This window comes from Monodon monoceros, unplaced genomic scaffold, assembly GCF_005190385.1.
Source record: "Monodon monoceros isolate NGI ecotype Baffin Bay Population unplaced genomic scaffold, NGI_Narwhal_1 Super_Scaffold_6, whole genome shotgun sequence".
NCBI classification, from domain to species: domain Eukaryota; kingdom Metazoa; phylum Chordata; class Mammalia; order Artiodactyla; family Monodontidae; genus Monodon; species Monodon monoceros.
Genome location: NW_021703783.1, coordinates 55558723 through 55576847, shown reverse-complemented (window position 1 = coordinate 55576847; position 18125 = coordinate 55558723). Strand labels below are relative to the sequence as shown.

The following is an 18125-nucleotide window of genomic DNA, read 5'->3' as shown; positions in this document are numbered from 1 at the left end:
CCCAGGCTCCATCTCCAGAGTATGATTTAATTTGCTGGATGAAACCCAGGCACTGGTACTTTTTTCAAAAGCCTAACTTCCCCATGTGATTTCAATGTGCAGCCAGTTAAAAACCATTAATCTAAAAAGACCTTTATTGTCAGATTATGCTTTTCTCAAACATGTAATGCTTCTTTTATGAAATTTTGAAAACTCACTCCTTTTGCTCATTTCTGTAACCTTTTTCATTTTCAAGGATTTAACAATATTAGGCAAACAAAAAATAGCAATTCACATAAACCAATCCTGAAGATCCAGTCTAGAGAAGTTAAAAATCCCTCACATGTTAAATATACTAAAATCCTGTGGTTTTATCCTTCCTTAACATTTCTGCATTGTTCTGGTTAAGAACCTTCCCTAGAATGGGAATGCAAAACAACAAAAAAAAGACATATATGCATGAGCTGGCTGTTATTGAAAGTCTGTGACTTACTATTTCTTAATTGCCACTGTTCCCAAGAAATGATACAGTACAAAGTATAACTACTGTATGAGAATGATTCCCCAGGCCATACATGAAAATCAATTTTACTTAGTAACAATGCTATATAAACGTAGCAATACATATTCTAGTCAATTTAGGCTAGACTTTTTGAATCTGGTAAATGCGGATAAATCCTAAACTGAGATCAAAATCACTGAAAGATAAAATATCCTATTAGTTATAAAACACAAAGAAATCAATAGAAAAAAATTTTAACTCTATACAGTGTTTAATATTTTTTAAAGAGATCACAAATAGGTGGGCCACATCACAGGTGGGCTAGCTAGATCATATCTGGGGTAGTATACATGTTCTATCAGATTGCTAGGTTGGCTCTTTTCTGTCATCTACATGTAGGTAGTCACCACACAGCAAACATAAATTTAATGTATATATAAAGGAGAACAGATGCGGAACATATACAAAGGGGAGTTGCAATGAGCTGTGAAGATACCAGTAAACACTGAAATTAGAACGGCATGGTTTAGTGGCATACTTCATCTCCCCCTGGTGCTTTAGGATGAAATAACATGATTTTTTTTTTTTTATTCTACTGGATTAAGAAAAATGTGCATGAGAGATAGCCAAAGCAATTTTTTTAAGTGTTTCTATTTTCTGCCATTAATAACTACAAAACAGAACAAATATTTTTAAAGCCTTTTTATGCGGTCACAACCAACAAAAAGATGAAAAAGGAATATAAATAAAATGGGAAACATACATATTAATCAAAGCACCAACTCATCCTTCTTCTAAGAAACATTAAAGGATTTTCTTTGCACTTTTGTTTATATTATATAGTAGCAAATCAGTTTAAGATTTCAAACGATTTAATTCATACCTCCATTGGTATGTGGTTTCTTTTTAAATGAAATTGTATTAACCATGTCCCACTCTGCTTCGTAACTGTTCAGATGTTCCAGTCCTCGATGAGCTCTTTCTTTTGGGGCCTGGGTCCATTCCACGACTGAACTGGAGTCCTAAAATAATTATAACATATAAGATATTTAGGGACTAAGACTAGAATTTCATTTCAATCAATAATGTCTTCTCAGCTTCTATATAAATTAAGTTTGTAGGCTGTGGCAGATAACTCTGGTGGGAAAGCCGAACACTATTTCCTATCCTTTTCTCCCTTGCTCAGCTGACCAAAAAGACAAGAAAACCTTGTCCAGATTCTCCTGCGGTTAGGGTTGCCAATGAAATATAAGCATAAGTCAACAGTAGGGCCTTGGAAATGCTTTTGCTTTCCTAATAAAAGCTCCATCCCTTTTTCCCTATTTCCTGCTTTTGATGCAGCTATGCTGCCTAAAAACATAATAGCCACCTTATAATCATAAAGATTATGATTAATCTTTATGATTAATCACTGCAAATAGCTCCAAACCTCCAGGCTTCTGGTTATTTGAGGAACATACCCAATGGTGGTTACTTATTTAAACCACCATTGGTTGCACATGTCTCTTAATCAAAATTAGCTAAAAGCTACAAATACCATATCTACATGTTCAGTTCTAAAGAACTTTCTATTTTAAAAGAGAATAAAACCAAAAGTCTAAAATGCTATGTTAATAATCTAAATCAAAAAGTTTAACTTCTATTCAACAAAAGATACCACACAGAAGTTAAAGATGAGCAAAACTGTGTGAAAATGTTTCCAAAACATATGGGAGATGACAGAAAAACATCCAGAATACAAAAACAACTCCTACCAATGTACTGAGAAATCAACAAACATCAAAAGAGAAAAATAAGGAAATGGTATGAACAAGCAAATCAAAGAAGAAATATGAAGTGACAAACAAAGGAAGATGTCCAACTTCAGAAACAATCCAAGAAAAGCAAGTAAAGATGAATTTAAATTTTTCTGGCCCATTCAATTAAAAAATAAAAATATGGAAGACAGTGTGAGGAAATGCTGTATCTCACACTGTTGATGACAGTGCTAATTAGTACTGACTCAAATGTATAATTGAGTCATATTTATTAAAATTCAAAATATGCATGTGTTTCACAATAACTCTCTTCTCATCTACTTTAGAGAAATACACATGTATACAAAGAGGCAGATACAAGAATTTTCATCACAGAATTGTTTGTAAAAGTGAAAAGCTGAATATATCTTATCATCCATCAATGAAGGAATAAGTAAATAAACTAGCAGGTAGCCAATAAAATGCTAGGCAGAAGTTTAAAGACTGATATCTGTTCATGTGTATATATGTTCAATATGTAATAGTAAATAAAACGAAGTTAAGAAACAATGTATGCAGTATAACAACTACATGGAACATATGTAATTAGAAACACACTAGAGAAAACCAGGGATGAATGAATGAATGGATGGATGGATGGATGGATAGATAGATATGATAGGAAATGTGTACCAATAAAAGTCTGGAAAGATATACATTAAACAGGGACAGATTAGGGACAGGGTTCTAGTCAAGCAGGACTTCAACTTTCTATTATTTGAATTTTTACAACAAGAATGTATTCGTGTATTGCTAGTGTGATTTCTTTTTAAAAATGGAAAAAGGGGGCTTCCCTGGTGGCACAGTGGTTGAGAGTCCGCCTGCCGATGCAGGGGACGCGGGCTCGTGCCCCGGTCCGGGAAGATCCCACATGCCATGGAGCTGCTGGTCCCGTGAGCCATGGCCGCTGAGCCTGCGCGTCCGGAGCCTGTGCTCCGCAACGGGAGAGGCCACAACAGTGAGAGGTCCACGTACCGCAAAAAAAAAAAAAAAAAAAAAAAGGAAAAAGGAAGATTTATAGGAACAGGAATATATTATAAACAAAAGAAATTAATAAGAAATAGAAACAGACTGAAGAATAGGGGGAAAAGCTGAATGAATGAAGTTATAAAGTGTAGTGTTTTTTCCTCCAAGTCCTTCCTCTGATGTCATTTTTCAGGGAGCCCTCCTCGTTTGCCCAATTTAAAAAAATGCAACCCTTACCACCATCACTACCAACTTTCCCATCAAAAGTAGGGAAAGCGAAGCAGCATTTACAGAACCCCACCCACACAAAGGCTTGGAACTAGTAAATCAGGTACTTCTGGAAACTGGGATAAAGGTTAAGCTGAAAACAGGACTACTAACAAAAGTCGAGAAGACTGAAGGTTTATTCATTGTAAAAGGTAAAACAGATTATCTGTGGATTAGGAGAAACCAGGGACACTGAGCAAAGAGATAATACACTGAAAACAGGAGAATTAACTGAAAGTTCATCTATATAATAAGTTGGCAAGACTCCCAGCTCTCTTCCTCCACTCAGTTCCCAGAACAGTGGAATCCAGCTTTCCCTCTCCAGGCAGGAATCTGTAGATTCTTCTCTGACAAATGACTAGCCCACAAAAAAAGACCCAGGTTTCAATATCGGGGATTCCCCAAGGAAAACAGCCTAGCCAAGTCACCCTAAGTCCCAACTATTAACAAACCTACCCATACATAGAGAGAGTATAATCAGTTTTTTGTGTTTGCTGTTAAATATGAGCACCACAATACAAAGATCACCAAATGTCAAAGGCAAGTGTTTACATAAAAGATAAAGTCCAAATGAAACACGAAAAAAAAAAAAGTCAATTAGAGGAGGTGGACTATATACAGAGATGAAAACATCTAAAAAACTATCCTTCAACTCCTCAGAAATAAGGAAGAATAGTACATCCATGAAGAACAGGATGCTATTTTTTAAAAGAGGGGAAAGGGGACACATAACAAAATGTATTAGAAATCTAAAAAACAGCAAAAATGAAAAAGGCAATAGAAGAACTGGAAGATAAAACTGAAGAAATTTCCTAGAAAATAATACACACATACACAAAGAATTAGAAAATAGTAAAGTATTAAAATATTACAGGACCAGTCCAAAGCATGTAGAGTTCCAGAAAGAAAGAAAATAGAAAATGGAGATGAAGAAGAAATCATCACTAAAATAATTCAAGAATATTTCCTAAAAACTAAAGGATACAAGTTTTCACGTTAAAAAAAAGCCTATCAAGCGCCCAACACAGTGGATAAAAAAGACCACAAGGGCACAACATTTCCAGAACATCTACAACACTAGAAACAAAAAGGCAATTCTAAAAGCTTCTAAAGAGGAAAAAAACATAGCAAGGATCAGGAATTAGAATGCAGCAGACTTAACATCAATAAAGGAAATTAGTCAAACCTGAGACAATAACTTTCAAAACTACGAGGGGAAAATTATTTTCAAACTGTAATTCTATGCCAGCCAGCTATCAATTCAGAATAAGGATAGAAAAGTCTGAAAACAGAAATGTTTTTGCTCTCATACACCCTTTTTCTCAGGAAGCACTGGAGATGCACCAAAACTAGGGAGTAAACCAAAATATAAGATAGCAGAGGATACAGGAAATGGGGATTAAAATATGGGAAAGAGGCAAAAAGAATCCCCAGGATAATTGCTGCACAGCAAGCCAAAAGAGCAACCAGTTCAGAAGGAACTTGTAAGAAGGCTCTGGAAGAAAAGTTTCTAAGAAGATGACATTGGAAGATCATCTATGTGATTAAATATTTTGAGAAGAAATGTGGACAACTGGGCCATAGTTTCAAGGTGAATTAGAGATAAGATAGAGCTAAATCTCTACCTTCCATAGTGAGATGTCAACACGATACAAACGTTAAACATAAGTTAATCCAACTATTCCATTCCTGGGTTTTCAAGGAAAAATGTATCCACACAGAAACTTGAGTATGAACGTTCACAGCAGCATTATTTACATAAGCCTAAAAATGAAAACAACCTAAATGTCCATCAACCGATGAATGAATAAACAAAATGTGGTACATATCCATAAATGCAATATTACTCAGAAAAAAAGGAAAGAAACAAAGTACTGACAGGTGCTACAACATGGATGAACCTTGAAAACATTATGCTAAGTGAAAGAAGCCAGTCACAAAAGACTACATATTATATGATTCCATAGATAAAATGTCCACAACAGACAAATCCTCAGAGACAGGCAGTAAATTAATGGGTGCAGAGGACTGGAGTTAAGTGGGAATGAGGGGTGACTGCTAAGAGGTACAGTTTCTTTTCTGGAAGTAATGGAAATGTTCAAAAGTTAGATATTGGTGATGGTTGCACAACTCTGTAAACATACTAAAAACACTGAATTATATACTCTAGAAGAGTGAATTTTATGGTATATGAATTATATCTCAATAAAGCTTTTATTTAAAAAAAATGGCATTCCTTCAGTCATGCATTTTTTTCTTAAATACCTTTCCAGCATACAGAATACTAGAAGAATCTAATGCGTCATCCAATGGTCTCCAGTCCACTATTACTTCAGCATCCTAGAGAAAGAAATTATTAACCATATTTACTATTCAGCAATATCTTATACTTTGTCACCTATACTTAATTCCCTGAGCTTAAAATGAAATTTTTAACCCCTTAAATTTATCAGCACGTTAAATATGGAATATCATATGTAAACCACTATTTGACAACAATGTATATAGATTTCTAAACTCTGCCTTTCATTATAAAAAAATTATATTACTGCAACTTTTACATAAGTTTTAAAATATTCCATACCATTTTACTGGCTTATCTAAAGCATTTTATTTCTAACATCACTTCCATGTTAAATTTACAACCATTGCTCAATTACATAATTTTATCTTACATGTGAAATTCAAGCCTGCTGATAATGCCCCAATTATTAATTATTAAATTATTTAAACAAATAAAAATTATATTTTATTTAAACATAAACAATTATTAAATGAAGTCTTTTACTAGAAACATACCTTTTCTAAAACACGTAATATTCCTGAAATCAAGCTGTCTTGGTCACTGGTCTTTCCAAAAGATGAATGAATATACACCCCTTCCTGTTCATATATAATCTGGAATGGCAAAAATAAGATTAAATCACACCATTTTTATTCAATACTATTTCAACGTTTTAAAAAAACTTAAGAGATGTTTTCCCATAATGCCTGAACCAAGTTTCTGGTTATTTCATATAAAAATGTATTATCTTAAAAATACTACTCAGACTTAAAAGCACTTCAAACAAAGATAAACTAGAAGGATATTTGCTTTGTTATGCATGCAAGTTTTTTGGTTTAGTGATAATCATGATTTTGATCTTCTCCTTAAACAAAGATGTCAGGCTAATTGTTATGTGACCCTATACGCAAATTCCACTTAACATATATTTTTAACAAACATTAAGCAAAGTATTGGGTTCAAACTGAAAATATCCAAAAATAAGAACAGATGAAATATAATGAAAAATTAATGATTTCTAACTATTTCATAACAGCACATAAGTTTATTTTGGTGTGCTTTTGTAGCACAGTGGCATAGAAAATAAGATGGGACTATTAAAAAGTAATGATGAGGACTTCTTGGAAAAACTAGTTTAAACTAGTTCAAGCTCACAAACACTGAGTGCTTCTATATGTAAAAGCATGTAAGACTGTAGGTATAAGAATATGACTAAGACATGGCCCCTGAACAGTGTCCTATGGGAATACAGGGAGACTTAAGTAAATTCCTGAGTAAACGGAAACGTTTATAAAGTTAAGCCTTATGCTCTAAAGGCATAATGTTACATATTAAGATTCTAGGGAGCTTCCCTGGTGGTCCAGTGGTTAAGACTCCACGCTGCCAACACAGAGGGCACAGGTTCAATCCCTGGTTGGGGAACTAGGATCCCACATGCTGTGTGGCGCGGTCAAAGGATAAAACAACAACAACAAATATATATATTTACATATATATATATATGGAACAAATGGGGAAGAAATATTTGTAACATATACAATAAACATTTAAAAAAAAGGATTCTACTCCTGGGACCAATTTCAAACTATTAAAAAATTTTTTTCATTATGAAAATAAGTAAAAGGGAAATAAAGTAGTCACTTCCAGACATTACAAACTTATGTAATTTTGACATAAGTTTGGAATACAGTGTACTTTCTATTTATGTAAACCTTTTATTAACACAATCACATCTCTATTCAGAATAGCATGGGGACCAAGAACGCAGGACAAGCAACACAGGCCATCACTATCGCCCCCCAGTTGACATTTGTGGAACACCTATGCACTAAGAATTCCACGTTATAGTTTAATCCTTACAATAACCCAAGACCATAGGTTCTATAACTATATCATTATAACTACATCATTAGGATGAGGAGCCCATCTGTGTAAACAAGAAAATTGAAAGAGAACGATACAAATGGTAAGGGGTGGTGTGGAGTATGAAACCTGGGCAGTCTGACACCAGAGAACTGTTCTCTTAGCCACTGCACTACAAAGCTCCCACATTACTTTTACTGCCTCTCCTGTTATGTTAATCACTTGTGATATAGACTTACATCATGTCAAGAAAGAGTCCTTCCAGTAATCAAGATCACCAGAGAAGTTTTGATCTCAAAAACCCAAGATGGCCTTCAATGAAATAGTTGTTAAACACAAGACTAGCATTAAGCAGAAGGCAAAGACTGGGGACAGCATGAGTTGGGGAGTGGTGAGAAACAATTCTATACTGTTTGTATAGAAATGAAAAATCAGATTTATTCACTCATGTGCACAAAGATATGCATACGAATATTCACAATAGTATTATTTATAACATGGTGGGTGGTAGAGTAGGAAAGGAGGAAATGGAAGGTATGAATCTAAATGACCACAAAGAGGAAAATTATAAAATATATTCTGTGATATTCATTCTATGGAGAATACTATTCAGAAGTTAAGAGGTAGATTAAACAGACAGACATATATGGAAAAACCTTCCAATTATACATAATATGATGACACTTATACTTTTAAAAGTTTCTCTATATCTGTGTAAAATACAGAGAACAAGCTCTGGAAGGACACACTTTAATGTTAACAAAGGCTACTTCTGAAAAAGATAATGGGATGGGGAAAGGTTGAAAGAGGAACTGTAACTTTCTATGTTAATGCTGAACTTATTTGAAAATTTCAAAGTATAAATATATAGTTATATATTACTTCAATAATTAAAAATTAATTTTAATGAGTAAAGTAAAAAGAGGGAATTCCAGAAGTATAAACTATAACCTTTCTGGACTTTCGTTTATCAATGTATAAAACAGGGGCCACAAAACAGAAGTATGAAAAGGCTATGGGAAAAATAAAATCCCTTAAAATCTCAAGCTTTTTTGACAAAAGATATCCAGAAACTTCACTTTAGCATATTGTCACCTAATACTCAGCTATCAGAACAATCAAGAGCTCTATAGCTGAAAAAGGGACACTCATTTGCCAAGAAAAGCTTGGTATCATTAATAGTACAATCAAAGATTCTGTGGTACTATTAATACTAAAGAGATTCCAGAGTCTATGAAATAAATGAACCCTAAAGAAAATGAAATACTTCGGGTAACTGAAGCACATTAAGCAGCTCTTCCTTCCCCATACATATGTTAATGAAGTGTTGCCTTATTCTCTTTTTCATTTAAGAAAAAGTTGAGCTTCCGAAGTAAGTTAGGTGGGAAAATATCTTAAAAAGTGTTAAAGTACCAGGTACCTCACAAAAAGTCAAAACTGCACTCATCTCACGTTCTGTGTTCTTAACTTTTTAGCACTTTTTGAGGGACAAATTACATGCCCAAAATTCCACAATCCCAAACCCAGACTTGTACTGTCTTTAGAAAGCGGTCATGTTCAGCTTTTTGATTTGAAGAGTGTGATATTACATGCTCTTACAATATTACACCCTTGAGATATTACCCGCTCAATACAAATTAATTCTGCAAAAGGAATAAAATCTGTAAATTTACCTTCATGTGCTACTAAACCTTATGAAGTCTTATAAGACTTAAAGGCGCACAGGTACATACACACACACACACACACACACACACACACACACACTATCTGTATTAGTACATAATTTATTTCAAATATAAGATAATAAGTTTTAACTGAATAGCACTTTGTTTTCAAAGCACTCTGATTTCATTAAATCCTCACAGCCAAACTGAATGAGTCAGAATAGATCTCATTACCTCTATGTCCATTTTACAGAAAAATAAACTGAGACACAGACCTGTTCAGTGACTTTACATCAAAGGAAGGAGTGGATTTCGTATTTCCTGGCATCTTCACCCATTAAATCTCAACTGTCTCAGGAAACTACCAGAAAAATTCTACATGGCTTCCTTAGAGGAAAGTGGTTTCTGAAATTGCTTAGATGTACAAAATAATGCTGCTTAAAGGACTAAAAACATTTTTTTTTTTTTTACGCTGCACCACGCAGCTTGCAGGATCTCAGTTCCCCAACCGGGGACTGAACCCAGGCCCTCAGCAGTGAAAGCAAGACGTCCTAACCACTGGACCGCCAGGGAATTCCCTAAAAACAATTTTTAAATGCCTTTAATTTATAAATCAATACAGCAGCTAACTATTTAACAATTTGGCCTTTCAACAAAAATCCTTAATTTCTCCCCCATCTGAACTCCTAAACATTCCACAGAAAAAGCTTAGTCCCTTTTATAGCATCTTGGTTTGAATAATTCATTTTAATATTATAGGGAATGATTTTACTTATTTTTTTATTCATAGCATATAAATGTTCATCACCACAGTCTGTGGATACATGTATGTAATAAAATACAATTGTATCAACTACTTGAAACAGCTCAAAATATAGAAACAGAAATCCAATTAAAAATTTGATCTCAGGGAATTCCTTGGCAGTCCAGTGGTTAGGACTCCACACTTTCACCGCCAGGGCCCGGCTTCGATCCCTATTCCCACAGGCCAAAAACAAAAAACAAACAAAAAAAACAATTTGATCTTATAACAATAGCATGAAGATAATATTTCTTCACTAAACTCTACAGTGAATTGATTCCTAAGGAGTACCATTCTTCCATAGGACATTCTGCTTCTTACATTTATCAATGGTAACGATTAATACTTGAAAAGCTATCTCCAAGCTTGTTTGAAATGAAAAATTATTTTGCTACAGGGAACAATTATGATATCAGGAATTTCATCTAAGATAATACTTTCAGTAAAACAGGCTTCCAATTTCCTTACTCTGGTTTTGTTCATAATCTCTAATGCAAAATAAAAAGAAAGGTTCAAATGCTATTACTGGCCATGTAATATTTCTATAATGCATTACTCTACAAAGCATTTCTACATTATCACATTTGATCCTCACAACTCAGTCAGATATGTGATATCACTCCCACTTTGTAATTGAGCGAAAAAATGCAAAGAAGTTAAGTGATTTGATCAAGGTTCTCCCATTACTTTGGGGTTCAGACTCAGGTCTGCTCTGATAAGTTTTATTTGCCCGAGCAGTACATAATGTAAAAGGCCATCAACTTAAGGCTTAGCATATGTGGAACTGACAACATTGTTCCAGTATCCTATGTGCTCATATTCCAATCTAAAGCAGTCACCAATTAGCTACATGAGTAGGTCCTCTGTGCTACAAGAAGCAAAGAAAGGGCATCAGTAATGCCTCTTTCTTTCCACTACCTAAGATTTGAGGGGAGACGAAGAGTTCATAGGCATAACAGGAAAATAATATGTAAGTCAGAAAGACAGACAAGAAAAAAATTATATTCCAAGGAGGTCAAGGGCAATGAAAACTAATGTCAGGAAGCTGGCAAATGGAAAGCTATGAGAAGAAAAAGACTGAAATGAAAGTCTATACTACTAGAGATGTACAACTTGTTTGAGACTCCTTTTGCAAACAATCCAGACTCTGCGAGTTATCAGCACCAAACATCCTGAATAGCAAGACAATGTATAGTCAGTGAAGACTTCCCATGATTGTTACCTTAGGGATACAAAGGCACTAAATGTAAACATAAAACAGTCTAAACAATTCTCTAGCATATATACCCGAGATATTACTAAAGGTCTATGTCAAATTCTCCAACCCTAACAACTTATTAATTTGTGATACTTTACAAGGGAACAAATTACATGGCAAAAACATATCTGGAGTATATCTCTAATGGAAACAAAAATGTGTTTTCATTTTATCTTCCCGTTCATATGGCAGAGAAAGCTCAGTATGAAAACTGTACACAACAGAACATACAGTTGTTATCAAAAATCAGGATTTGGGTGGTTTGGTGTGTTTTTTGTTTTGTTTTGGTTTTTGATGATTCCTGTATATCCAATCTTTTGAAATCAAGAAGTATTGTGTTTGATACAAGGAATTTAAATTCAAACGTGATTCAAGGAAAAATAAGATATCAGATACCATGAAAGACAAAGGTGCAACTGACTGAGAAAAACAAAACTGGAAGAAGTACCTAGTAATACTAAGTGGAGGACAGAGAAGGAGGACAAAAAAAAAAAAAACCAAAAAAAACAGGATAGCAGTGTTTAAAAAAATGCTAATAGTAATAAAGAAATGAAAGAAAGTAAGTTCTATAAAAGTTAGGATAGTAGTTACTTAGGGGAAGAGGGGTACCTGCAAAGGTCTATTTCTTGACCACCGTGGTGGTTACAAGGACATTTGCCTTATGAGTTATTAAGTTATGTAAGTGTGATTTTCTGTATATAAGTTTTGTTTCACAACCAAAATGCTAAAAATTACTGGTGATAAACACAAAATGTTGGGCTTCCCTGGTGGCGCAGTGGTTGAGAGTCTGCCTGCCGATGCAGGGGACACGGGTTCGTGTGCCGGTCCGGGAAGATCCCACATGCCGCGGAGCGGCTGGGCCCGTGAGCCATGGCCGCTGAGCCTGCGCGTCCGGAGCCTGTGCTCGGCAACGGGAGAGGCCACAACAGTGAGAGGCTCGCGTACCGCAAAAAAAAAAAAAAAAAAAAAAAAACACAAAATGTGAAGTCTTAAACAGAATTTAAACCATATCTCAAGGATAACAGAGGGATACTGTCAGATGCAAATCATGACATGAATTCAACAATGGAAGGACAGGTCTTGAGAAGAAGGAGAAGGATAGATCAAATAGAAGATTTGAGGGAAAAGCACAACCTATTAATAAGTGTCTCTGCCGCCCCCCCCCAAAAAAACTGGTGGGGGGAGGGGGTGGTGGCAGGGACAGGTGAAGGAATGCTGTTGTTGTAGAGACTACCAATGGAAGAGGGAAAAAAGAAACTTTAATATAAATTACAAACTGCTATAACCCACTCTATAAATGTGATGATTACCTTCAGCTACCCAAATACCTACTGGAATTCTCTAAATACTTAGCATTTCATAAAATTCTTGAATGTCTTGCTAACTATGTCACCTCTCAGAAGGTACAGAAGAGAATACAGACCAACGAGAAAGAAATATTTATTAACAAAAACTCTGGAAGACGGGCTTCCCTGGTGGCGCTGTGGTTGAAAGTGCGCCTACCGATGCAGGGGACACGGGTTCGTGCCTCGGTCCGGGAAGATCCCACGTGCCGCGGAGCAGCTAGGCCCGTGAGCCGTGGCCGCTGAGCCTGCGCGTCCAGAGCCTGTGCTCCGCAACGGGAGACGCCACAATAGTGAGAGGCCCGCGTACCACCCCCCCCAAAAAAAAAACTCTGAAAGAAAAAAGACGATCTCAAAGTTTGTAACAACAAAGGAAACAAATGTGGAACAAGGTAAAACAGTCAGCCTGATCTTGAAGGGGGGGGAAAAAAAGAGATGCATATAGAAGAGGTATGAGAAGAGGTATGAATCCCACCAAAACTGGAGAGGAAAAGAACCCTGTAACAGCTTACACTTCCAGCCAAGAATCCCACCAAAAACAGAGGAAAAGGAACTTCCCTGGCGGTCCAGTGGTTAAGACTCTGTGCTTCCACTGCAGGGGACACAGGTTCGATCCCTAGTCAGGGAACTAAGATCCAGCACAGCGCAGTGGGGCCAAGGGAAAAAAAAAAAAAGAGAGAGCGGGAAAAAAAACCTGTAACAGCTAACGCTTCCAGCCAAGATGGAGTAACAAGAGACTGGATTTACCCTCCCGCAAGGGAAAAAAAAAAGGCCAAACAATGGTTTTCATCAGGTAATGAAGGATGGTTACTGCTGAGTGAAAATAAACAAATGAGATAAGTCATACTACTGCCCTAGATTATTGTCTTGAGAGAGTTCCCTGCTGTGACAAAGGAGAGAAAACCCAGAAGATGCCCAGTGGTCTCCCTGAGTTGAGGACGCAGAGCTGGGAACTGGGCAAGGCCAAGACAGAGTACCAGACAGAGAAAAGTACACCGATAGAAATGAAGAGATCTGCAGACATCCCCGAGTATTCAGCAGAGTACTGATCAATGCACGCGCGTCAGTAAACTACTTAAGGCCAGAGGAAAACCACCTGAAATTATTAGAAGAAACAATCTGCACTCACACAGAGCTGCTCCCATCAGTGTGGGAAACTTCATAATTCACAGAGCTCTAGGTAGAGTACTCAGAATTGTCTTACCTCAGCAGTGGGGCAAAATTAGTTTCACATCAAATGCTGTGCTGATAAACAAGGTTCTACTGCAGAGCACAGGGAACTATATTCAATATCTTGTAATAAACCATAATGGAAAAGAATGTGAAAAAGAAGAAATATATATACATATATATATATACATTAACTGAATCACTTTGCTGTACACCAGAAACTAATACAACTTTGTAAATCAACTATATGCCAATCAAAACAAAACATAAATAAATAAATAAATGCTGTGTTGATCCCATCTAACGAAGTTTAAAAGCAAGACCCAAAAGTATTAAATTGTTTCCACATAAGTGCCTTACAGGATAAAACTCAAGAACATTTTATAGGAATACAGAAATATCTAGCACCTAAAAAGATAAAATTCACAATATCTGACATCTGGCTTAAAAACAAAAACAAAAAAAAACCTAACAGACATGCTAACAATCAGAAAAATATGACTCATAATGAGGAGGAAAATCACCCAATTAAATATGACCCAAAATGACACAAATAATAACATTAAAAGAGAAAGACATTAAAACATTACTATAACTGAATTCCATATGTTCAGGACACTAGAGAAAAGTTAGAACTTGCTAAGAGAAGACATCAAAAACATGAAAAAGATCCAAACTGAACTTCTAGAGATGAAAACTACAATGTCTGAGATGAAATATACACTGAATTGGATAAGGACAGATTACACATTGCAGAGGAATAATGAACTTGAAGTTACAGCAATAAAAACTATATAAAACAAAATACAAAAAAGGGGAGGGGAGGGACTGAGAAAAAATTTAACAAATCATCAACGAGCTGCAAGGAAATTTCAAGTGGTCTAGTATATGTATAACTGAAGTACCTGAAACAGTTGATGGAAAAAAGAAACAGAAAAAAAATCTTTTTTGAAAAAATAATTGCAGAAGTTTTTCCAAATTTGATTAATACTATAAACCCATAGATATAAACACCAACGAACCAATGAACTCCAAAATGAAAGCAAGAATCACAAAGAAAACTAGATACAGGCACGTTGTAATCAAATTATGCAAAATCAGTAATACACAGAAAATCTGAAAATCAGCCAGAGGAATAAACATTAAACCGCAGATTCCTTTTTAGAAACAATGAAGACTGAAAACAATGGAGCAATACTTTTTTTTTCCACTTTATTGAGGTATGATTTACATATAAGAAGCTATACATATTTAATATATATAACTTGATAAGTTGAGAATAAGTATACACTCATGAAACTATCACCATCAAGTCACAAACATATCCATCACCTCCCAGAGTTTCCTCCTTCCTCTTTGGAGCAACATCTTTAAAGTAATGAAAACAAAACAAAACAAAAATACTGTTCACCTACAATTGTATACCCAGAGAAAATATATTCAAAAAAGAAGGTAAAATACGGACTTTTTTAGACATATAAAAGCTAAAATAATTACTATCAGACCTACACTACAAAAAATGTTAAAGTAAGTCTTTCAGGCAGAATAAATTACACTAGAAGGAAATCTGGATCTACATACAGAAATGAATGCCACCGAAAACAGTAGCTATGTGGATAAATATATTTTTCTTGTTAATCAAATCCCCTTCTTTAAAACATAAACAAGCAGATAAATGAATACGTGTTTTTTGTGGGGTTTGTAATATATGCAAAAGTTAAAATAACAAAAATAGCACAAAAGCCAGGAGAAGAGAAGTGACAGTATACTGTTCTAGGTTCTTATTCCTTATGTAAAGTAGTATAACAACTCTTGAATGTAAATGTCATAAGCTAAAGATGTACTCTGTAAGCCCTAAAGCAATCACTGAAATAGCAGAGTTATAGTGAATTAGTCAACAAAGGAAATAAAAAATAAACACAGAATAATGAAAACTACTTGACTAATCACAAAGAAGACAGAAAAAGAAAATGGAACAAAGGAGAGATGGGACAAATAAAAAACAAACAGCAAGATGATAGACTTAAACTTAACCATATCAGTAATCACATTAACTATAAATCACCTACAGACTCCAACTAAAAAGAGAGAATCAGAGTGAATAGAAAAGCCCAAAATCTATGCTACCTACAAGAAAAGTATTTTAAATATAAAGACACAAATAGGTTAAAAATTAAAAGATGAAAAGATATGCCAACACTAATCAGAAGCTAGAATGTCTATATTAATATCAGACAAAAATAAATTTTAGAGCAAAGAAATATTACCAGGTAGAAAGATATTTTCATAGTAATAAAATGGTCAGTGCCTCAAGATGACCTAACAATCCCACATGTTTATGCACCTAATACCAGACCTTCAAAATACATGAAGCATAGAGTGATAGAATTGCAAGAAAAAACAAACAAGTCCACAATTACAGTCAGAGATTTCAAACCCCTCTCTCAATAACTGATTAAACAATAGACAGAAAATCAGTAATAACACAGAAGACTTGATAACACCATCAACCAGCTGGACCTAATTTACACTCAAAACGTTCCACCCAACAACATTTGCCAAGACAGATCAAAACTTGGGCCATAAAACAAATCTCAATAAACTTAAAAGAATTCAAGTATATTCTGTGGAAGTAAGTTATAAATCAGTAATAGAAATATCTTCAGAACATTCTCACATATCTGGAAATTAATAACATATTTATAAATAACCCAAGGGTCAAGAAGAAATCAAAGGAAAATTAGAAAGTATTTGAACTCAATGAAAATGCAAACGCATCGTATTAAAATCTGCGTAGGGCCACTAAAACAGTGCTTACTGGGAAACATAGCATTACATGCCTTCATTAGAAAAGAAAAAAGGCCTCAAATTAATGGCCTGATCATCTACCTTAAGAAACTAGAAAAAGAAATGCAAATTAAACCCAAAGTAAGCAGAAAGAAAAATCAGAGTAGAAATCAATAAAATAGAAAAAAGAAAAACGGGGAAGGGGAGAAGAGATCAATGAAACTGAAAGCTAGTTCTTTGAGAATAAAACTGGTAAAACTCTAGCCAGACAGATGAGGAAAAAATAAGAGACACAAATTAACAGTATTAGGAATTAGAACTTTAACATCACTACAAATGTATACAAGTAAAAAAGATACTAAGAAAATTTATGAACAATTTAGACTAATAAAACTGTCAACTTCGGACTTCCTTGGTGGCGCAGTGGTTAAGAATCCGCCTGCCAATGCAGGGAACACGGGTTTGAGCCCTGGTCCGGGAAGATCCCACATGCCACGGAGCAACTAAGCCCGTGTGCTGCAACTACTGAGCCTGTGCTCTATAGCCCGTGAGCCACAACTACTGAGCCCACAAGCCACAACTTCTGAAGCCGGCACACCTAGAGCCCGTGCTCCACAAGAGAAGCCACCGCAATGAGAAGCCCGCACACCGCAACAAGAGTAACCGCTGCTCGCTGCAACTAGAGAAAGCCCGTGCAGCAACAAACACCCAACGCAGCCATACATACATACATACATAAGTTTATTTTAAAAAATTGACAACTTAGACAAAACAAATAAATTCCTTAAGAGGCACAGCTATCAACACTCACAGATGAAAAAGATAACCTGAGTAGCCCAGTATAAATTAAGGAAATTCAATTTTTTAAATTAATTTTTATTGGAGTATAGTTGATTTACAATGTTGTGTTAGTTTCTGCTGTACTTTTTTTTTTTGGCCACACCGCGAGGTTTTGTGGGATTTTAGTTCCACCATCAGGGACCAAACCTGAGCCCTTGGCTGTGAGAGCACGGAGTCCTAACCACTGAGCCACCAGGGAATTTCCTGAATTTTTAGTTAAAAACCTTCCCACAAAGAAAATTCCAGGCCTAAATGGTTTTACTAGTAAGCTCTGCCAAATATTTAAGAAAGAAGTAATACCAATCCTATACAAACTCAGGAAAATGAAGAGGAGGAATACTTCCCAACTCATTCTAGGAGCCCAGCACTACTCTGACACTAAAATCAGACAAAAACAAGAAAATAAAACTATAGACCAATATCTCACATGAACTTAGGTACAAAAATTTTAAATAAAAATTGAATCCAACAATATGTAAAAAGGAAAATACTTCATGACCAAGTGGGGTTTACTCTTAGGGTTGGTTTAATATTAAAAAATCAATCACTATAATTCACCACAATGAAAAATTTTAAAAAGAAAAACCATATAAATCATCAC

At 35.2% G+C, this 18125-nt stretch overlaps 1 protein-coding gene across 3 annotated transcripts in view; it reads right to left on the bottom strand.

The window, feature by feature from the left end:
- TBC1D15 (TBC1 domain family member 15) overlaps positions 1–18125 on the bottom strand; it is a 66387-nt gene that overhangs the window by 38508 nt on the left and 9754 nt on the right. For all 3 annotated transcript variants that reach the window (XR_003791168.1, XM_029205926.1, XM_029205927.1), the window contains exons 2-4: positions 6310–6408; positions 5776–5850; positions 1365–1503 (exon numbers count right to left, since the gene is read on the bottom strand). Coding sequence is in view for 2 of the 3 variants with exons in the window: in XM_029205926.1 (XP_029061759.1) it covers positions 1365–1503; positions 5776–5850; positions 6310–6408 (313 nt within the window). In the remaining variant the exon portion in view is untranslated. The remainder of the gene's footprint in view (positions 1–1364; positions 1504–5775; positions 5851–6309; positions 6409–18125) is intronic.